Genomic DNA, 25,079 nt, shown 5'->3' with positions numbered 1-25,079 from the left:
GCTTACAGATATAATATAGGTACCTACTCTCGACTAACGTGATTATATTATAGGACGGTGTCGGGGATCGCGCACATCGCACATCGTATAGGTTTGCCCTTAACACACGGGCAATATTATTACGATTCCACGTGACCGTGTTTCTCGAGAATAGTAAAATAATACAATACGGTACAGTTTTACGTCTTACACACGCCGACTCGAGTACACGGCGAATTTAAATGTCGATAGTCGATTAATCGTCGGCACGCCACCGGCATTGTCTACACGGACACGGCGTGTTAAGACGGGAAAACATGTGCCGTGCGTGACCCCAACACGTAATACGCGTCTGTGCCTAAAACCGTTCGCTAAACATGGCTGTTGCATTGCAGATTATGTTAACGCGGGCAACGGGTCGTTTGCAAAATTGTCGGAAAAAATTGTACCGGTTACCGGGGCGCTAGCTGACGACTATAATCACGGGCCAAAGATTCGTGTTTACTGGGTCATATCTAATTGCGCGCTGATTGTCCAGGCAATTTCCAAATGCCACTATTTTTTGAATTATTTACATATTATTTTCCTCCTCCTCTCCTACACCCACCCACCCATCCCACGTTTTAGTGTTTCGTAAATCGTTTACAAGACATTCGTTTCAGTCTAAATCAACAAGGTAAGTACCACCGCTATAATATAGGTACCTAAAGCGTACCGTATATAGATACCATACATTATAGGTCGGAGTGAATCTTGCTGATGCAATGCAAATATCGGATTTAGACATTGTAGACGATTCAAAGGCGAGTAAGTTAATGAAAATAAATAATGATTCACTCAAATTAAGTTAATACAATATCGTTGAGTTAGGATTAAAAAGTAAAAAGTTAAGATAGTTAAAAAATAATAAATTTAACTCACCAAGTTTAAAGTTGATACGGGAAAAAAAAATTAAAAAACGAACTTAAGTGTTTATAAAAATGTAATTTAATTTTTTTTGATTAGTACTTGGATAACACGGAGAATATTATTGTGTCTATCTCTATATAATGTTATTTTTCAAAAACAAAAAACAAATTATTATAGTAATATGTCATATTATTTTTATTTAAAACTGTTTACGCAGTGATATATATAAATATAAATATATTATTATATTAATTTATAAAAATTTTCATAAATATTTTAAATTTAACTTAAATTTGAGCTTTATGTTGTTGTAGAACGATTAACATCACTATTAGTTATGTATGATTATATCATTACTTTGATGAGAATAATCTGCATATGATTCACCAGTTGTTGAAAAATTGTGTAAAATATAATAATTAACACATAATACCCATCTAGTTTTATTTTATACATCCTTAATACAGTAATACCAAAAATATTAAGCGACTTACCATTTTCAACGTCATCTAGGTAACATTTCAAGAATTCGGTGATTGTTATCCATTATAATTTTATATTACGAAAATACGTTTAGATATAAAAATCTCTTAAAGTCAATAAAGTAAGATATTGTAAATGATTTTTAAATTTTTGTATTGCGTTTCGCGGAAAATAGTCATAATGTTTAAACAAAATACACTGTATTATCAATTCGGTGAATTTGTCGGATAAGCGAGCGTTGTAAAGATATTATAATATACCACCAAAGAGGTTGTATAGTGGCATACCACAAAAAGTTTCATTTTTGAACCTAAATCAACAATAATTACAATAACAAAATATGGCATATGCTATTGCAGTCATGCACCGGCTACCGGCAACATCAAAACACAGAATTTTATGCCATGGCGTGTCCATCAACGTGTTAATGGATAATCTATTTTCAAATCAACTGAAAAAGGTACATAATTTAAAAGTTAATTAAACTATTTAATTTAGTTCTTAAGTTGATTACAAAATTATTAACGAATAAAATAAAAAATTAAAATTGTTGGATTACTTCAACTTTTTAAATAGTTTATCCCCCTTTTCATTGATTTAATATTAGTTTTCGGTGTGAATTATATTTAAATTTATATTATATAATTATATTTAAATAAATTATCGACTCTTTTTTAATATCATAACGGAAGAAACTAGCCCGAAAATATCTGACTTGAAACGAGTTATAGAATTCGGTGATCTCGAATCGTAATTTTCAAACAAGTTATTTATGCTGAATTGTTATTTTACATATCTGCAGTTGAAGGATTTGTTTTTTTTTGTCTTACGATATTATAAATATCCCGAAAAGTAATAAATTATAAACATTATCATTTATCAATGGCAAATGGTTACTAAATAAAATGTAGTGAAACAATAGTTGTACATTATGATGGACAGGTAATAAAGTCTTGTTGCCAAATCGATTAATTTTTTATACACTTTATCATATTATTTAAAATCAAAAGCGTCTAAATCACTTTCAATAATACATTTTCGTCAGATGATTATTGAATATTTCTTTGTTCAAAATAATTGCTTTTGTTTCTTCAGACTAATTTCGTGTGACTGCTAACATAACTTAATGAATAATTTTCCTCTCTCGCATATGTACCTAAACACTGTACATCAGCTCGCTACAAGCGGCAAAATTGCCTATGTCATAACGCCTTAAATATAACCGTATTCGTTACAATATGCTGAGCTTATTTTACTACTTGCTGATTCTGCACAGCATTTCATGTAACATATGAAAGTTGATTTATTCCGATTTATATTTTATACTCCGTTTAAGTGTAAGCTTCACATGTTTTAACACATTCGTTGAGTTGTTTGGTCATGTAATAAAATACAGGTCTAAATTATATTCAATTTTAACCCTGAAAAGATATAAACAAAAAAATAAATATTTATTTCTTGTGACCTTTTTTTTTAAATGTAAAATTAAAAAAAATAACTTCAAAGTATATACATCTTCGTGTATAGGATTACTTTTAAATATACCAAATTTCTGAAACATAAGTGAGATAAACTTAGCAGTGGATCGCTTACATGAATACAATATACTCGTACATATACAAACATCGCCGATTATTTTACTATGCGCTGATAAGTATAAAAACCAAAAGAATACTATATTATAAATTTATAAAACAACAAAACAATGTAATATACGAACATTTTTAATATATTCATGCAGGTACCATAAAATCGAATAAATTATAATTTTGATTAGAGTTATTTCTTCACTAATAATTTTCAACAGCTATACGTAGATTGCCGATATTATATTCAATTAAATTGTACTTAGTTTACAATTCTAAGGGGTAGTAATATTTTTTAACTTTGGATTCAAACGATCTTACGGTATAGCGAAACGATAGACAAAATACAACACTATTTGAAAAATAGTTCATTTATTGTCAATTTTAGATTGTGCCGTATGGTAAACTCATACTAAACAGTTCTAATTTCTAATCGCCGATCTAAATATTGGTCAACTGTTTAAACACTTAATTTGTTAGCCTTTTGTTTTATTATTATAATGCTTTGTTTGTTAAAAGTTTTTTTCTTTTAAGTTTTTTCTCTTTGTAATATTTTTTCTTTTTTCAATGTAATTTATTCATTATATTATCATTAAACTTATTTACAAAGTTAGTATTGATCGATCTTATCTTCATTAATACTGTGATAAAATATATCTTTAAATTGCCACGTTTTAGCTTCTTATAAAAATGTTTTGTTTTATAAATATTTACTTTAATCATTATTGGTATAACCTTGGATATTAATTAGTCATTAATTATTATCAGACCAATCAATATTTTTTACACAGTTTAAATATTAAGAATATATAGAAAATAATTAATATATAATTTATGTAATATCATACATTAAAAATTCAAAAAATTTGGTTGACTAGAACTGACGTACTTTTGTTAAAATTTCTATTTCCTGTAGGTAACTCATCTTGAAATTCTCTCACGTTTAAAGTCAACGTCACAATTAAGTGTAAAATCATGCGACAATAGAAGTTTTACTGGTTACCCAGTCACGTATTTAGACTATGTTGTATAATAGCGGTGCATTATAAAACAAGATTACGATTCAATACGTTTGTGATTTTCTGTCCACGATTAAATACAATTGAAAAAATCACAAACAATAAATGCCATAACATATTATATTGTTACAATTGATATATTATTCATATTATTCGATATACACGATGATTATTGCCCAAAATAGTTACATCCGAATTCTGTACGGTTGTTAAAGAAATGTAAAAATAGTATTAAAATAATATTACAAGACATGTTTATATAATATATTTTTATGGTTTCTAACTATACCTACCTAGTAATCGATAACACATGAGATCAAAAAAGGTATTCTTAATGTGGAAGAACTGTTCAGTTGTTACCTATGTCTTATTAATTTAAATGTTTAATACAATATGAAAATAAATTTTAACTGTTAAATTCGTATGAATCGCAAATTATCATTTATTAAAAGCTAATATCTAACTAGTTAGTGTTTCACCATAGATTAAAACTGCCTAATCTATAAACAACAAATAACAAAATTTTGTAGTTTTATATCAAACCGTTTTAAGAAAGAAACATTTAGTACAACACGTCAACCATAAATGTACGAAGTACCAATTAAAAAAATATTTATAAATTTATGATATTAACTAAAAACCATTACTATGTAGGTGGTTTTAAGGGTTTCATAGACAATCTTCATTATTTAATAAAATGGTTTTATTATTTAATTAGTGCTGTTAGTAACACAATTCCATGTTAAGACGACACAGTATATTTTTACATTGTCGATTAATTTAGCATTTCTTATTTTTGAATATTATATATCCCTGTAAAAGTATCATGTTATACTAACAGTGGTAATACAATATTTATAGCGTTAAAATCTACATATTTAACACAAATACACAACCCTTTAAAACTAATCAGAAAGGAGTGATTGAAGCCGATGTGTTAAAATTAACGCAAAAGCATTAATATTGTTATGACTTAATACTTATGCAATAAATATTTAATTTGACTAATTGTTATTTATATTGGGTTAATTGAAGTCAGGTTCATTGTTTAAAGCATATATATACTCTAACCTGTTTAGTTAAACATAAATATCATAATGAGATATCTTAGGAATGTATTAGTGTTAACATGTTTCATTGCAGTAATAGAACTAGAGATATATTTTTAATATTTTCTTACGTCGTTTTTTAAATATTTTTAAGTTTAAATAATATTTTAAAATTATTTTTACAAATCTGAAGTATTTGTGAATAAAACATATTTACAGAATTAAATTAATATGTATTAGAAGTTAGAACACGAGTAAATACTACAGTATATTGTATAATATGTTTAAATAGCACAATTATTATTATTTGTTTATGATTTTATGTAACAAAATTAACTATAAACAACATTGAAAATATATATTTGTAATTGCATAAGAATTATTGATAACATTAAAATTTTGTAAGACAATATAACAATTAATTTCAATTTCAAGAGTAGGTACATTATGACTAGCTATTTTATAAAATAGGTACCTACGTATTAACTTCTAATAACACGCCTGAAATAAATATATTAAATATAGTAGTTAAATTTTACATGTGAAAAATATTAGAGATAGTGTAAATCAATTTTATGATAATAACAGTTCTTATTATTTTTTTTTAATAGTGAATAACAATGTTGTTTTTTTAAATTTAGCATCGTATTTATACGCCGATCTGTTACTATAAATGATGTATAACGATATATTACTATGTTTTAATCGTAAATCCTGAATTACCTTATAAAATCAATCTTTGTTACTGCTGTGAATTTCATATCAACTAAAAAATGTCGGTGAAATATTGGGTTCAAAGTTCTATTTGATATTTCAAGTTCTATTCAAATATTTTTCTGGGAACTTGAACTACAATTTTCAAGAGTTTCCTTGGTTTTTTTTCTCGAATTTTTAATATATTTTTCAATAGTATTACTTATATTAAAAAATAAAATGCCACATCGGATCTACTAAATATTCTTTGATCTCAAAATATAATTTTTTTTTTGGCGAAATAAAAAATTACCTATTTATTTTATATTTCACGAATATTAATGCTATTATATTGCCTCGTCCCATTGTATAAATACTAATAACAAATAGGTATGTAAAAACAAATAAATTTTGTTGTCCAAAAATAAATAATGACGTGCTACTATAAGAATAAAAGACACTACATAAATGTTCAATGTAAATCTCATATATATAGTAAAAAAGTTTGTTGAAAATATATATAATATATATACTGTATGAAAGTACCTAGTTGGAAACTTCCTGGTTTTTAAGAAGAAACAATTCTTACGTATACAAAAGAGAAATACAAAGGTAAACAAGTTTTAATTCAAAAAAGTATAATGATGACTAATTATACGAAAAATGCATGATTTTATTGTGTGTAACAACGAATGAGTATTGGTCATTAGAAACTTCTCGATCACTATATTATATACTTACAATTTACAATAAAAGATACATATTATATAGTATATAGGTACCTACTTTAAAAAAAATAATATACATTGTATATTAAACATATTAAAAAAAAAAAAAACATTTTAAATATCTCTGTTTTTTTATACACTATCTATTTTGTACCTATCTATAATTATTTTTAGAAATTGTTATTTAATGCACCTAATCAAAATAAAATAAAAAAATAAAAAATCACAGTAATAATATAATAATATAGGTATGTATTGGTAAATAATAATACTATGATGTTTGAAATTTGAATATGTGTAGAAATACTCAAAAAGTATAAAAATTTGAGGAATCATATAATAATGCGTAACATGATATAATATGATGTCAAATTAATAGACAAGCATTGTCCTTAAAGATAAAAATAAATTCCCCATGGTGCCACTAAGAATTAAGTACACCTATATGTCAAACTATGAATTTCAAAAATATTCTTTAATCTGTTGTATACACTATACTTATATTGCATGCTACAATAATTATATTATTTTATTTGTTGTTATATTATAGCATTACAAGAGCTGTGCATTACTGTGACAAATTCCACTGATTTTTTTCTTTTTATACAGCTCATATTATTTTAAACTATAACAGAAGTATAGAATCATACATTTTATTAAAGTCTCCTGGTGCTGCTTTAAATAATATAATATATTTATTGTAATATGTTAGTACCTACCTACTAAAATATCTACGTGCGTCATGCTGCTACACTGTAGTTTGCAGTCTTGTATCATAGACTATAAGTATTTATTTATTTTAAAATGAAACTAAAATTAATTCATAAACTATTATTACCTATATAAAACACCTACTTGAAGCTTATTCTGTACAAAGTACAAAACTATTGGATAGTATTAAAGTACATTAAAATTCACTGGAAGTAATAGTAATAACAATAATAATAAAATACATTTGTAATATATAAGTATAACTGTTTCACCATTAAATATTTCCTCTGAATGGTATTTTTTTTACTTAGTAGATACTTCTTGTCATTATTGTATCTAATAGTATATAATATCTATCAATTAAGCTTATTGTTCAATGCTTATACATGGTAGTTAGGTAGCCTAAATAAAAGTTGATAAAAAAACTGCAAGGTGCATCATAAAAATAATCACGAGTGGATTTTTATGTGACAAGGGAAGGTTTAAAAAAATATACATCATATAAACTCCTCTTATTATGAAACCCTATAAAGAGTATAAACTATGGAGTCTACATAAATATCATATAATAATAATGTATGATAGTTTCACACGTCATGTAAATAGAAGTCGGTATGTTTTGAAACTGTTAAATATATTTTACTCGTGAACTTATTGCCATCAATTAACCTGTTAATGATTTCCACATAACATCGGAAACAAAAAATAAACACATGAACATACATATATATTATGCAAAATGGTACAATAATGTGGATTACATCATGTCACGTAAAGTGTTGGAAACTTGGGTTATTCTAGTTCCCATGGGTCAACCTTGTATCTCTTGTTCGATTGTTCACCATGGGATCGTAATATTATGATATTCGACTTCCATAAGTTTTTTTTGACACAATATTAAATTATTGTAAACTGCATAATAATATGTAAACAGAATATATAAATACTACATACACATGTAAAAATACCGTTTGTATCGTTTTATGGTTAGTACTCGCCGGACTTAATGGAACATAGTCGTAGTAAAACGTTTGTGTGTGTATTTGCGTGTGTGTTTAATAATTAATAATTAATAGTTAATACTTTCAGTCGGTAAATAGTATATATATAAATAATGAGATCTGTATTACGAGTAAGTCATATATATATATATAAATTATAATTATTATATTTTTTACTCATATTGTTACATAACATATATGTAGAACAGTAATAACAAGACGCTAATAGATATTATTAGATTTCTAATAAATTAACATTTTATTATTAATACGTAAAATAAAATTCGTTTAAAAAAAAAATAAATGAAGTTACCTGTTATTTTATGTTTTTAATATTAAGTGTTTTTAAGTATTTTATATTATAATTATTAAGTATACTAAATTTCATTTATAATTTCGTGTATAAATCATATTATTCAACACAATACTGTGCTGTATTAAAATATGTTTAAAGCTTTTTAGTAATGTCACCTTTATCATCAAACTAAATTAAGGAATAATTTAATTTAAAGAAGTTACAATTATATTTGGGATTTTATTAAAAACTTTTTACTAAATGTAAATAATTAAAAGTTTTAGTAAATGAAACATTAATTGATAACATAAATATAACTTCATAATATAAGTATGTATATTATAAAATATCTGCAATATGCCAATATCTAACATTTTTTTCTTTTTTCAAAATGCTATATGGTATTAAAAATATGAATATTAATATTAAATATGAATCAATTATACTGGATATTCAGTAAAGTACTCTATAGACGAAAATCACGGGACATACTAACAAATTCAGTACCTATTCAGTAACTCCCCATTTTTATTCACCGGTTGTTTTGATTTTATTTTTGAATGTTGTGCTGTTGTTTGTAAATGCGTTCCACGTGTAAACTTAAGTTATAACTCAAAGTAAATTAATAGTCCAAATAATATCGCTAGCATTATCTTTAAACTTATTGTATTTTAGATAAATACATATTTTATTATATGGCTTTTCTTAAATTAAATTTTTTTTTTTTGACAAGCCAGCGTATTTGTTAATCCAGGAATGTTATGGTCCCATGTAGTGTCAAATTAAATTATTATTAATTAAAATAATATTAGATGATATTACATTTTTAACACATTAAGATGTACCTAGATAATGCTTATAACAGTGAGTATTGACAGTCACTTGTGATTTTTGATATTTATTACCAATTATTTTGGTGAATTTTACCAATGTTAACAAATACCTCACAATTCAAACATTTACCGGTGTTTGGTGACTTGCACAATAATTAATATTAATTATTAAATGAATATTGACTTAATAATTAAAACTATAAATCACAATTATTTTGCTTTTTATAATTAATTAGAGTCTTAGAGATATAGTTATAGATATAGAATAAAATAAATAATCAAACACATAAATAAAGTTCTATGTACTTAATAACAAATGTATTATGTTGTAATACGTTTGTTTTATTTATTGAAACACAATAAACTATCGTGGAATTTACTGTTGTAATGTATCTCCTCTTCGCCTTTTTATCTCATAAAACCACTTTGGAAATAGCTGTCGAGTGTCGATACTTGTCTTAAATAAATCGTCTAATTGGATAAGACGTCGTTTAGTGATAGATACCAATTTTCCTTTGCATTGTTTCTAAATTGTAAAAGTAATTATCTACGTCTATTATTAATACGGCTGAGATATTTTGGAAATCCATAAGTTCTCGATGGATATCTGGAACACACATTTAAACAGTATTACATTTGACAATCTTTAAATAATATTAAAAAATATAAATTAAAAATTATCTTCCTTTAAAAAAAAAAAAAAAAATATGAGTGTACTACACTTTTAATAAAAAATATATTTCATATTTTTCATTTTTAAATTTTATTTTCAAAATTTAAAATATCACCGTGAAAAACTTTTTTGTTCTAGGTTTAATATACGCGTCAATATTAACGAAAGTAGGGCGTATGGATATTAAACGTTATAAATTTGGATTATCGTATATCAATTCACTATTACGTGCAATAATATTAATAACTTTCTTAATATGTACTAATAGCACAAACCATGATTTAAGCGAGGTTAACATTTAAAAAATACTAATATTGTAATTATCAACAACTACCGGTGTATGTCTGTGTAAAAACGATTTTAGTAACATCATTCTCTACTATTTTGCATGCTACATACCTACACTGGTAATATCTACTGCGATTTTATTATCTAACATTTGTGTTAAAACATTTATATATATTATACTTACATAAATGTTGCATATGAATAATTATTATACCATTTAACTGTGATAAATGTTTTTGAATTCATGATTTTGTTTTTAATTGCGCATGAATTATTTTGTTTTGAATTTACACTATACAATAAATAATATGCAACTTCTATGTTATCTCCAAGTTAAAAACTTTTTGTACACTATTTGAGTTCTAAATAAATAATTTTCATTTTTACTTTATTAACAGCGAATAAATATATTGAGATATTCTAAGAAACCTACAAAAGCAATAAATTAAAAACTATACGATTACAAAAGAGAACAAAATAAATTAGGTCATAAGTTCAACTAAAAAAAAGCGAGTAAGTAGGTACAGCTCTACTGTGCATTAGGTGCAGCGTGGATCACTATTAGGTATATATTATAGGAGTGTAAAATTTGAATCCAATGACATGTATCATTGTATACGAAAAACGATTCTGAACGAAGATAATTTGTTAGCCTAGGATATAATTTCCAGTGGTTGGTAAAAAAAAAGCGGTTTATGTTTTAATGGCCTGAATACACCAAAATTTAGGTTCTTTTATAATTATTGTAAGCTAAACTTATGGAAAATCTTGTATTAAATTTTCAACTCTTAGCTACTTACCTATATATAACATTTTTTATGAATTAAACCTACAAAATAATTTGCAAATATTCATGGTTTTGATTTATTTAGGTATAATATTATGTATTTAAAATAAACTATATAGTAGTAAGTAGTAAATTTGATATTTGTCTATAAGCTGATATTTTATATTTTTATAGATAAATTAAAACATTATTCACTTATATAAAAATATGAAAATCAAAAACTAATAATTAAAAAAAAAGGATAGTAGTTTTAATCGTTTACTATCAATTGTATGTCAAATTTTTTTGTAACCTATAATAATACGTGCTTATCATACAATTTCCTATACGTCTAAATATTATATCCATTTAAAAAATCCCCTTAAAATTATTCTTACTATTATAGGTATAGACATATTTATACGGTTGATTAACACATTGTTAACCATATCAACAGTTTTGTGAAAAAAATATTTTTATATAATAATAATAACGCTAATCGTATGAAACATAATGCTAGTATTATTATATTATTAACATAAAATGTCTATATTAATTTAGTTCAAAAATTATCTTTCACTCTACATTGTCTCTTTTTGTCGAGTGGCCTTCTATCCTAATCCAGAACAAAAACTAAACCAGAATTAAGTATTAATAATTTAACCCAAAATAAATTATTCTCGTCGACCTTGTGACTCTATAGTCTATTGTGAGTCAAAGCGATTTCTAAACACATTTTCTCCCATAAAATCGTTAAAAATTACAATGTATTATTAAGACCCCTAAAATTACTGTTTTTTTTTTTTTTACAGTAACTTTTAGCAAATACGAGTAGGTACACTGAATAATTTTCAAACGGTGTAAGTTAAATTTATGATAGTTATTAAACATTGGTTTCTGTTTAATTAGATGCTTTGAATAGCAGATGATTAAATAGCGCAGATGTGTTCCGATAAGTTTTTTTTTCAATGAGAAATAATGAAATCCACATTGACGTTTCAAACGAATTCTTTACTGTATTGTTAATATTTACGTGCCGTATATTATCTTGATGTCATTTCTTAATTGAAATAAAAATACATCATACAAAAATCGTTTTCAGCGCCCTTCTTTACAAAAAATTAAAACCATTTCCCTACAAATTATAAGATATTATATTTTAATAGTATTACTATATATTAGGTTAAACACTTAAATTATACTGTATGCACACCGTTGTTATTAAAATTAAAATCGTTTACACTATCATATTAGATCAATGATATTACGTATAGGTATTAGAATTAAATTTTACTATAATTCTAGTGTAGTTAATCATAAAGTATTTTAATTATTTTAATAAATTAATTAATTTATAAGTATATTAGTTTTTTTTTTTTTTTTAATTAAAAATCATATAAATAAAACATTTTATTTATATTTAGTAGGTACATATTATTGACCTATTGTATCTACTTAAATGCACATTTTATATATGATAAATCTACGCTATAATATGCTATATCTAAACTCATATTAATTGTATACACATTATTATCCATATTTTTATGATAAAAATGAACAATCATTAAAATTACATTATTAATTTTATTTTTATTTTTGCTCATTCAATATTAGTAATTATCATTTAATAATGACAATGTTAAAATTTCATGATTGTTATTACTTATGTGTAATATCCAATAATTAAAAATTGTTATAAAATTGAAGTTGTAAGTTAGATAAATCAATAAGTATAACATAATAAACTGTACTTTATTCACCAAAATCATTCGTATAATTCATTTTATACGCCTTAATAAATTTAAATTTTATTTAACAGATGTGTTTTGGTGAAATATAGAGGTACCTACGTGCAATTATATTTGCCTATATTATAGCCCGAGTGTATATATGTTTAAATAACTAAATTTATAATGAAACTTAATTTAATTAATAATATAAATTAATATGTGTAATATTCAATATTGATATTAAAATTTAAAAACAATACAATATGTTATTAATATTTTATATAAATTTATAATTTAATTACCTGAGCATCATTCAATATTTTATAAAGAAGAGATGTCAACGTTTTTTTTTATTGTATTTCTTAAAAATATATACACTTGTATTTAAACTACGAATTCGGATAAAACAATAACATTATGTAAACAAAATATTTTACTTCCTCCTTAATTAAGACCCTACTTGTAAATCTCATCCCAATCACAATTTTAAAAATTAAAACTACTAACTCTTTTAAGATTCTTGAAAAAGAAAATACTTTTGGCTATTGCAAGAATAAAATATAGACATAATATAATACTTTTTTTAGGATAATTTTATTGATTATTACACTACGATGATGATTTTAGTTTTATAGCTTTGTAATGCTGTTTTATTTAATTACTCAGTTATATTTATGTATGTATAAATAATTACACTGTATATACCCATTGTGCATATCAATTTATAGAAAAAAAATGTATTTATTTATATAGATATTTTCAAAAAAAAACTCCTTTATTACATATTTAAAAATTTAAACAATTATTAAAAAAAAAATGTTTCAAAATTAAGAGAAGGTATACGTTATATACTTATATATATATATATTGCTATTATTATTATTATTATTATTATTATTGTAAACGAGATTCACAATTTGAAAAAAATAACATTCGAGAACAAAACTGTACTATATTATATATAATATATGTAAAATGTATAACAATATTAAGATAATAACTAAAAAAAAAAAAATTGCAGGTGCTGTCGTGCTTATTATTAATGGTAAGCATATCATTGTCGAGGTCAAGATATCCAGGTCGACCGGATATTGATTATTACGTAAGAACACCAAATTATATATTAACCGGTGATGGAAATAGTTGAGTTAGATTATTATAACTCAACGTAAACTATATGATTATTGTTTATTTGTTTCATGAGTTATAATTTATGACATTTTTTTCTAAATGAAAATTTATTGATATTATAATAAATTAGACTTATAGATTAAATGATTCTAGAAATAACAAATACGGAACAATTACTATATTGTATTCCATTTTATGTTTTTTTACGTACGTTTGATTGCTTCACAGTTCATAAAAATATCGTATAATAATAAAATAAATGATATAATATCAGACCAAATAATTACTGTTAATATTATACTTATACATAGTATAATACAATACATACTTATACGATACAATAATAATAATTAAGCCAATAATATATTGATGTTCAGAAGCTCTATTTATAATGTCAAGCAATATCACATAAATTTTTTGGTGTCAAAATAGTAAATTATATGCTTTATTTAATTTCAAAACATTAATTAATATCTTATTTTATAAACTTTAAGTGTTTTAAAGTACAAATGTTTCTTTTATGAGTAAATAACTTAAAAAACATTTCTTGGTAATGGTAAGTAAATTAACTTTAAAAAGTTGTTAAAGAAACTACAGAACCACTGTATGATATATATTTATGTATATAATTAATTTGATAAGGTTTTCATTTTACTTAGTATTCGTTGTTTTTTTTTTTTTAAAGTTTAAAAAATCGTTCTAATATAAAATATTTAATTTATAAATTGTATGTCAATTGTCTAAAATTTCCCTGGAGACTCAAATAAAAAGTATTTCAACAGTTTTTCTTCGATTTCTGTTCACTTTTTTTACAAATACTTTTTTTTTTGTTTAGCGATAAGTGGATAACATGTTATTAAAAAGTATAAATACATGCACAAACTTTTTTTCGAAATATTTGCACTGATATATATTTGTATTCATGATATTACGATAATGCTTTGGGGGATAAAGATCAAATATGATGAGTTGAATGACGTATTATGCAAATAGACGAATCACTTTTCCGAGTGAACCGCACAAATAAAAAACGCCGATTTAGAAATTGGCTGGCCTATACTAAAGTGAATTTATTATAATATATGTGATATTACATTTTCAAGAAACGATAAAACGTTGTCGGTATTATACTATTATGAACTAAGCTTCGATATAACCACGTGTCCTCATTTTCATCCTATTCCTCTTTATTCTTTAGCAATTTTCTAAGAAACTTAAAAACGACTCATTAGTCCAAATCACCGACTAAGTACACATGTTTGCTAAATACACAGATAACACACGCGTCATCGAAACTATTGTGTACCTATTTCATCGATAAACATTTTAAATTTTCATCTCCCGAAACGATAATTATTTCATCGCCATACTGTATACGTGCAACCAATAACATATTATGTAATAACTAACAGATAATATTCTCAACTTAAATTGCAGGTTCCAGCGAGCTACGCTTACAAGTACGGCGTGCACGATCCCGCCACGGGAGATATCAAACACCAATCTGAAGAGCGGACTGGTGATGTGGTTCGCGGTCAATACAGTCTTGTGGAGCCCGACGGCACTGTACGAACCGTCGACTATACAGCCGATCCGGTCAATGGTTTTAACGCAGTTGTTAGCAAGTCCGGTAAGCCCAAGAAACCTCGGTACGTCGTCAAGACCGTTCCCACCGTCACCGCCGCCGCTGTAGACATCGTGGAAGATCCGTACTCGGCCAGAGGACCAATAAGTGAGTTTTACAATTCACGTACGAGGGGGGATGCTGATATTGCGATCTGATATTTAGTTAAAATTACTGGTCCTGATATCATGAGACTAGTAATACATTTTTATATTATAATATGTAGATCTGAATACGTTACATTATACTTTTTAAACTTCTACAAGTACGTGACAGTTGTCTGTTTTAATATTTAGTTGACAGTTTTAATTTAAAGCAGACAGCTCGGTAAAATTGTGTTTATATATTGTTTTAAATAATAGGATATTTAATTAAAATGTCTTTTGATCAATTTTAAATCGAAATGGAAAATATAAATTCATCAAGTATAAAATTTATAATTAGTAGTAAAGCGCAACTAATACTAAATAGGGCTACAGCAAAAGTGACCCGTAGTGATCACCACACATTTAAAAAAATAATTACTACAAAACTACCAAAATTAGTTTTAATAATATTTATATAGTATAAAATAGTTATCAATAAATTATTTAAGCTACATTTTTCTTTAATTTAGGACTAAAAATTCAGTATCAATTTCTACACTCTTTCAATACTTAATTTATAGTTCTTATTAAAAGATGACCAGAAAAGTTAATCCTAACTTTGAATGAAGTCGAGATTTTTTTGTTTTGTTTTTTTTTGTTGTAAATTATCATGTATAGAAAGTTCAATACATTTATTTAAGTAATGCAAATATTGAAAATATTAATTTTTTATTGAATTCGAAAATATATGAAACATATTAGAGGACCTAAGCCCCCTCAAGTTCTTCCTAGTTGCATTTATAACTATAAGTATAATATATAGGTACTAATAGTTATGATAAATATTTGTACGAATGTGGAAAAATAAAAAACATTTAACCGTATACATACTAAAAAAATTACTCTATCAATATTTAAATTCAAAATATTTATTTTTAATTTCTATAATGATATAATATTATTAAGGTCAGATTTGGTTAGCTTTGAAAATAAAAAAAATCCATTTACTTATTATAAATCCTAGTTCTTAACTAAACACCTGGGCCTGGAATAGATATTGTTCTTAATTATTTTTGAATCAACCACAATTTTTCGTTGTATAATGTTTGTGTTTAGGATTTTTAATTAGGTTTGAATTTACGCTGTCTTGATCGAGGTTCCCTCAGAAACCATAAATACAGTTTTGTTAATAAAATAAATAACATTTTCGTATTTTAAATTATCGATAAGTATGACCTCCATGTATTAATAATTAATAACAATATTTAATAAACGTTTTAAGTCTTTAGAATAATTATAATATAGTATCATAAATTAGTCATAAATTTGCTTAATGGACTTAATTTTTATAGTATTTTATAAGATTTTATAAAATATAATTTTTTAGTAATACATTTTATATTATGATTAACTAAACGACTAATATAAACTGTTCGCGTGATGATAATATAACTTAATAGTTAATAATTTTTATATTGTTATGTAATGTATATTATTATATCACATTATCGTGTATTCAAAATCATAATACAATTATGTTCTATGAGCCCCTTGAGATATTTATAAGATTATACAAAGTACATCCATTTATGTTCTTATAAATAATTAAGTATAAACTGTATCATATGTAGTATGTATAATAAATATGCGAATTCATATAAGTATGCAAGCTTTAAACAAGATATTTTTATATTTTTATATTTTTAAGTTTCTTCTTTGATCGTAATTTATACATAAATGAATAAAAATTGTCAATTAGGTGTTATGCGGTGTGATAATTGTATTGATTTTACAATGATGTGTAAATTTTTTGTGTCTATCGTCGCCATTTGTTTACAAGCATTTAAAGTTATTTTTTTTACGAAATTTATTAAAATTATAAAAATATGTAAGTTATTTTTTAACTAAAAGTTTACGAAACTGTAATTGTTGAAAAACTCAAGTATATAAAATACATACTAGGTTAAGCAAGAACAATTTTAAATACTACATTATTCATGTCTAGTTGAACCGTTATACAGTACTTACGTCAGTATTGACCTTTAATATATTTATAATAGCAAGTAATATTATAATTTATTATGATTATATTATGATATATTGTATGATTTGTTTTTTGGTAAAAATTAGTTCAACCTATTATGTAATTATGTAACTTATAAAAATAATTAAAGATTGATAGGTTGTCTGTGTACAGGATCGTTTTTTGTTTGCAATAGTATATCATTGAATAAAAATTTAACACATTCATTACAATTACCTATTAATTAACAAACACACGATATCTATATATTAGTGCGACTTTTTTGCTTTTGTTGCCAGGCTCATAGAATAATGATTCAAATAAATATTTTACCAAACAATTTGTCATCAATATCGAATTCATAAAATAAAGTGACTTTTGCTTATCAAAGATTTTTTAATCTAATTGTACCCCATTATGGCTAACAACCTATATTATACGTTATAGGTTATTGAACCTATTTCATAACATAATTTTGTTACATGTCAAACTACAGTCAAAAGGAGTTATACACCCAAAAAACTGACACAATTGCAAATTCACAATTTTTAAATTTTTGTATTCGTTTATAATAAAGAAGTATAGAGACTTCTTAATTTGAACTAAGTATTTTTTACAACATCTCTAAATTTAAAATAATATACTTACAATAAATAAATTAAATATAAATCGTATGAGAATTAAATTATTAACTATTCAAATTTTAAATCATAAAAAACAGTTTGCGCAAAATTTTCTGAAAAGTAGTGGAATTAAGTAATTACATAATAATATGGTGTTTCATATTTTATAATATTTCGTGTACTCAAAATCCCTTCATAACATTTTACTATCATATTTCATTTCTCAATTCTCTGCCACCAATAAACCATATTCAATAATATTATATTATACCTATACTACGTATAAATAATATTATACAACTTTATTATTATATAGATGCCAGAGGGGCCGATATTATATTTATTCAACTTATATAAATTAAGATTTCAAAAATGAATAATGATACTCGTATGGTTATATTATTTTAACATGACTTATATTATTATTAATTGAAAACAGATAAAAATTTACATATTTTTAAATGTTAAATATATCCGGTAGGTATATATGGTATATTATGTAAAGTTACATAATAATATAATAGCATTAATTGTATAATAATATGTAATATTATTTATTTATAACATTATCAAAATAATAACAATATATTTTATTTGGTACCATTCGATCTAAACTTACCTATACATAAGTATATTATAAATATTATATTTTGCAACGTCATTTTAAAGTCAGACCTCAATCTTATATTTCTTCTCTGTCTTTTGTTATAGCCACAACCCCTTGTAATTTTATATACCTATCACTGTGAATTACTGACCACGTAATATCCATAATGATAGATACTTAGACACCTTTCAACTTTAAAACGGTTCGGTTAACAACGAGTGCATTGTGAAAGAACCGGCTGCCTAATTACAAGCACTTAATTATAGTTCTGTCAATCCTATTATTAATATAATTACATATAGATATGATATAGCCACAAAGACTTCCAGACACTAATATATTAATATATTGAGATGTTTTAAAGTATATATCTTTGATATATGCATGTAGTATATATTTAAAAAAAAATATATTATATGCATAGCTGAAAAAGTTTTATTGAAATTCCTGTCATTTTCGCCATTTGGTTAATTAACAAAATGTGGATATGAAACTTTTTAATAAAAAATTAGAAAACCTATCTCGGATTCAATGTGTATAATCTGCTCGTTTGGATACACGCAAGGCGTTATAGCACTATAGGTTTTTTTGAATAAACAAAATACGCTTTCAAATAATTCCTGGTCTTTTCTTTTGTGACGTTCACATTCATTATTTTCATCAGCATTTCTCCACCACACACCGAATTAAACTCAGCACGAGCTTCGTTTCGTACTACGTAAGGTTGTTCCCTTAGTAACTATCTGCAGGTACCTACATATATGTATTCAAATGAAATCAAAGATGCATTAAGCATACACGCCGTGTACTCACGCGCGACTACAGTATGCACTATGCATGCACACTTCTATATTATATAAGATTTATATAGTGCTCGAACTTAATGGAGGAAATGCAGGTGAATGCTTAATATATTTCTTAAGTTAAAACATAGTTTCCGGTTTTAATTAATCAAAGGATTCGAGAATATCTTAATTTTTGTATGAAAACATACAAATATAATAATTTATAGTTGATTTTTATTACAATTATTGTCATTTTTTTTTCTCAGAGTTAAATTAACCCAATAACAACAACGTGTTATATTGTTCTGATACTATTTAACTTATCGATAACTGATTTTACGTAGGTACTTCTATAATGGTTTGGCATGTATTAATTATTATTGTTACACGCGGTATTAGGTACAGACAATTTTATTAAAGAATAACGAATAATAAACATTATCTTATTATATTTATACCAACACGTTTTTATTATTTTTCTAGTAAAAAAATCATTACATGTTTACAAACTCTGAAAAAAATATAATTTACACTTATACCTATATTAAAATAAGATCAATATAAATTATAGTTTTTGAAATATATGCATTTACCACTCAGATATTTATATGTATAGACAAGATCAAAGGAGCGTGAAAATATTCTTAGAAAAAAATATTCAAAGAACTAAAATATCAAAACATCCAATTGTTTAGTTCATTATAAATCATTATTTTTCTGTTTTTATTTCTCTTTCAATCCAGTTAGATTTGGAATGGTCAATACGATATAAAAAAAAACATACATTTTTACAGAGTATTCTTTTGAAGTTAATCAATTATCAGAAGTTGACAAAAATGAATACAATATTTAATTTGTAAATTTTTTCCAAGATATATGTATACGCAATATGCATGTATTATGTTCGAGAAGCTAAATACAATATAATAGAAAACCTTTATAAAAATTTATATTTCACTACGTGCTGTGTAATGGGTGTAATGGATAATAATTCTTTAGAAATGAATCACGATCACGTAATAATTTCAAATTTTAACTTGAGTGTCCCTACTAAATAGCATTTCTATCGTTTCTTACCTTCATTATTGTTACACAGTAACAACTGGGCCATAAAACGTTCCTGTTTGACTGTTAAGATCAGCTTGCCGGAACTGACGGAACTCATATAATGTGTTACTTTCTGATTTGCAATAGTGCAATATAGTCGTTTGCGTATATAATATAATAAATTAGGTATATGTGAGTACGAGATTGGTTATTTCAAAAATATTTTACACAATTCATTGGTTTAAAATGAGACAGAATTGCAAATAAATATTATTATGAATTATTAATATTATACATATATAATACATTGGTTAAAAAAATATTTTATAAAAAATAAAATTTACTATTAGCTAATACTAATTAGCTTATTGTAAAATTAAAAAAAAGAAAACATTAAAAATAATTATTATAAATATTTTTGAGTCACGTGATCAAAAAATAAAAAATATACTAGTGTTTGTATTTTAAATTCAGTGACTTCAATATTTCAATCAAATTGTTTAAAATTTAAATTAACCCATCCCAGTGGTATACCTTAAATTCCAAATTTTCCAAATTATCCATTATTTTTCAAAGGACCATATAGGTCTTTCAAATTTTAGTACCGATTGCAATACAACAGTATATATATAAATAAATGGTAGATATGTAGAATAGTAGTGTGTAAAATCGTGTTCACGTTACCGTAAGAAATCGGTATGTGAATACGTGATGCGAAAAGAAATAAATTACGCTTCTTTTGAGTTTTGACTATTACTTTTTCGGCATATTGAAGAATATACGGTTACTGAAATACTGAAATCGAAATTCCAATAATTCAGAAAAATGATTTAAATCTACAACAAATCCACCGTGAATAATATAGCTTAAAATTATATTTTTGTGTAAAAAGCAATAACATACAATTTAAGTAGCTCGTATGGATGCACGTGTCTGGATTGAGTGTTTATAGACATTTTATCATTTTAGTGAACTTACATTTAAAAATATACTGTATTATTGGATTATGCAAATCAAATATTAATTATTTAATATTGGTTGACATTTTTCACAGATTTGTAAATAAATACGTTATGTTATATCGAAACCAATTATTTCGATTGTAGAACGATCATATAGTGTGATTTTCCTAACATATTTAATTGTATCGAACACTTATGAGTATTTCATTTTAAACTTGTACAACTTCATTACGATATCCATTATAATATTGTTATATAAGTTTAATTAAAATACGCCATTAAGGCAAACATTAATTTCTACAAACCCTGTAGAACAATATAAAATTCAATTTTATTGTAGACAAGGAATAAACGTTTAAATATTTGCCTATACTTAACGCCGTCGTAATCATTTGCACGTGAGTATAATACAAAATATCAATGAACAAAATTGTTAATTAAATGCATTCAATAATTTAATATAAATAAATAAATAAGTCAATACGTATTCGAATGAATAATATCGTTATACTATGTATTAAACTGTCTACTTTTGTTGTTTTTTATATGATTTTTAACAATATTTATATAATTATTATTTTACTCCGGTAATGTAGACTATAACTAGACGATGTCAGTTGTGATGCCGACGGACACCGAGTGATTTATTTTATTTTAAATTCATCACCAAAACGACAAATGTACAGAATTTGAAAATAGTTAAATACAATTCCGGGATTTGTCCGTAATTAACTGATAAGTGTCACTGTCATTTACGAGTATTTTTTAAGTTGACTATTAATTTATTTTTTGAGAAACCTTAAATTATCATTTTCTTTTTTTTATGATACGGCTGAGGAGATGTATGAATATTATAAAAACTGTTTTTGCAATCGAATGGATAACAATGGAGTTGTAGGGACAAATATGCAAATACTATACTAACAATTTATTAAAACAAAAGTTAAGGATAAAAAAATAATTCAATCTCCAACTTTAAGGGTTCTTTTTAACAAAAATTTTGAACTAATTGGTACTTTGAAGGCTCAAAAGCAAAAAATTCCAAGTACTTACTAATAAATATATAGACAAGGGTGATTTGCATTATAGTAGGTATAGTAGGTTACAATTAAGAGTATCTTGTCATTGAGTAGATAATGGATATATTAAATTTGAAATCAATGATAAATTATTGCAAACAATTCTAATCGAAAACTAAAGATTGTGTTTACTATATACATGTTAAACTAACTTTTCAAAAATATTAACGTTAACATTTTGAAATATTTCATTTAATTTATTTAGGTCTATTTGTATCGCGAATCAATAATATTATTCTAATCTTTTTTATATTTAAAACTATTCATTATATTATTTCATTGCTATAAAAATATAATGTCGTTTAATGAAAGTCGACAAGTACTTGCAAGTTTCACCGTTGTATGTTTTAAATTCTTTTTTAACTATGCTAATTGTTAAAAACTAAAAAAAATAATTAAAAAAAAAAAATTAGTATTGAAAACTAAGCACATAATGGCTTGATTGATTCAAAAGTTGTATTTTAGACAAAAATAAAGTAGACACTACACATCTACGCTATACGCAGTTTAAATAATATGTATGATGTAAATGTCATCAATATGAGCGATTGATTTATAATAAAACATTACCTAGCCATGAATTGTTAATCAATTTATGTTTATCATTAATTGATTCGTGGAATATATTTAATGTAATATGAAACTGAAAAGTAAATATTTGAAAATGTGACTACGCATCGTTAGGAAAATATTTAGATCAACGTGTAAATATTTGAAAACGCGAATCGATTAATATAATTATATTAAATAAAATATTAATATTAGAATAGACAATATTTTAGTTATAATATATACCTAGTCATCAAAAATAGAGTACCTATATAATTTGAAATATCGTATTTTGGATGTATGGTTAATGTATAGGTATGTACGATTATATCAAAAATGATCTTGTTTAATATTATATGTACGCGCGTTTAAGATAAGTTCTAACGAATAATACAAAACATTCAATGCCTTAAAGTAAAATTAAAATATCGATCGATAAGATGAAGTAGTATAAAGTATTAAATAACAATAAGTACTTATACATTAATAATTACCTATGTATTTTTTAATTTTAATGTTCGTACCATTCATCAAAAGAATATGATCACGAACAAAAATGCAATGCCCCATAGATTCAAACATATTTTTAATTATACATTTTTTCTTTTATTATAGCTTTCCCAAAGAATGTACAGGAAGACTTTTCAATCAGTGCACCGGTATACCAGGAATACTACGACGCAACAGCCATTCGCCCTTACGAAATCAACCCACGTTACATAAAACACTCGAATTATTATAAAGAATATTTAAATTACTAAATCAGAAACATTGAACATGTCTATGGAATTTTTCTGCTCCAATCAAAATGTTGACTAAAAATAATAATAATATTAGTATAAAGTAATATTTTATCATTACTCTTTAATTTTATCGTTATTTTTAGTGAGTATTAAAGAATATTGAGTTCGTTGTTTGATCCCATCAATGCAATTGTATTCAATACATGCATAATCTTAATGGGCCTACTAACACAAATGTGTAAAAGGATTTATCCCGAACTCGCTTTCACATTACATTATAATATATTTGTTTCTACATATAACTAAATATAATTTAAGAATAAATAATTCTAATATTATTAGTAAAAATAAAAATATGAAAAGAGCTAAATAAAATATATTTCAAATATGGAACATGCTATACTTTCGTAATAGGAAATATGATTTTTATACCTGATAATTAAGGATTTATCATACATATAATATACTATATAACACACACACACCAAACACAATAGTGTTACATTTAAAAGAAAAACAGTTATATTTACTTAGTATGTATTTAACATTTTTGAAGATTTTAAAAATATACAAAACTATTGAAAGAAAAATTTGTCCATATTTAGTTTGAAAAAAAAAATTTATTTTACTATAAATAGTTAGGTATCAAACCTGTATGAAATAAAAAATAATTATTAAAATGTGTGTAAACACTTTTAAACTTTTTAAAAGTTTATAATATTATAATATTAAATTAAAAATTAAACAACGAACTATAAATTTAAACTGTTTCGACTCAAACTAAACAATCTCCGTTTTGTTCAATTATAAACCTATGAACCAATAATAAATTATTAATAATATTATTAAACAGACAGCAATGGATCAAATAACCTTCATTACAGATCTTCTTTTAAAACCATAATTTTAGAAAAAATTTTAAAATACTATTTTCGTTATATTAAATTTTATGTCATATTTTCAGAATAATTAACACTTTTTTTCAATTAATTATTTTAGTTTTATAGATAACCATATCCATGTAAAACTTCATTTGAAATCTTAAGATAATTTTGAAGTATGATTAGTGATTAG

The 25,079-nt window shown here is 24.6% G+C and overlaps 1 protein-coding gene and 2 long non-coding RNA genes across 7 annotated transcripts in view; 1 reads left to right on the top strand and 2 right to left on the bottom strand.

Annotated features, from left to right (window-relative positions):
• The first annotated feature begins 1,590 nt into the window (after positions 1-1,590).
• LOC114120909 (cuticle protein 19-like) lies at positions 1,591-24,398 on the top strand. 3 transcript variants are annotated; one of them, XM_027983001.2, is made up of 4 exons: positions 1,591-1,831; positions 13,768-13,848; positions 15,315-15,609; positions 23,878-24,398. In XM_027983001.2, exons 1-4 carry the CDS (start codon positions 1,712-1,714, stop codon positions 24,021-24,023), a joined length of 642 nt encoding a protein of 213 aa, XP_027838802.1. In that variant the 5' UTR covers positions 1,591-1,711; the 3' UTR covers positions 24,024-24,398. The 3 variants fall into 3 exon arrangements, with proteins under 3 accessions (XP_027838802.1, XP_027838803.1, XP_027838804.1); XM_027983003.2 differs by lacking the exon at positions 1,591-1,831 and adding an exon at positions 8,120-8,289; XM_027983002.2 differs by lacking the exon at positions 13,768-13,848.
• Positions 1,855-3,652, bottom strand: LOC126550736 (uncharacterized). 3 transcript variants are annotated; one of them, XR_007604785.1, is made up of 3 exons: positions 3,092-3,652; positions 2,871-3,018; positions 1,855-2,792 (listed from the first exon to the last, which is right to left on the bottom strand). It is a non-coding gene; the product is annotated as an uncharacterized LOC126550736 (long non-coding RNA). The 3 variants fall into 3 exon arrangements; XR_007604784.1 differs by having other exon boundaries at positions 1,856-2,792; positions 2,885-3,018; XR_007604783.1 differs by having other exon boundaries at positions 1,857-2,792; positions 2,905-3,018.
• LOC126550737 (uncharacterized) overlaps positions 9,579-25,079 on the bottom strand; it is a 31,456-nt gene continuing 15,955 nt past the window's right edge. Inside the window, exon 2 of the long non-coding RNA XR_007604786.1 lies at positions 9,579-9,893. This is a non-coding gene — a long non-coding RNA (uncharacterized LOC126550737). The remainder of the gene's footprint in view (positions 9,894-25,079) is intronic.

This window comes from Aphis gossypii, chromosome 3 (genome assembly GCF_020184175.1).
Source record: "Aphis gossypii isolate Hap1 chromosome 3, ASM2018417v2, whole genome shotgun sequence".
Taxonomy (NCBI): Eukaryota; Metazoa; Arthropoda; class Insecta; order Hemiptera; family Aphididae; genus Aphis; species Aphis gossypii.
This window is presented reverse-complemented; position numbering and strand designations above follow the sequence as displayed.

Coding starts and splice junctions, on each gene's coding strand:
- LOC114120909 (XM_027983001.2), top strand. CDS start 1,712: ATGGCATATGCTATTGCAGTCATGCACCGGCTACCGGCAACATCAAAA. Junction 13,849..15,314: donor GACCGGATATTGATTATTAC/GTAAGAACACCA, acceptor CTTAAATTGCAG/GTTCCAGCGAGCTACGCTTA. Junction 15,610..23,877: donor CTCGGCCAGAGGACCAATAA/GTGAGTTTTACA, acceptor CTTTTATTATAG/CTTTCCCAAAGAATGTACAG.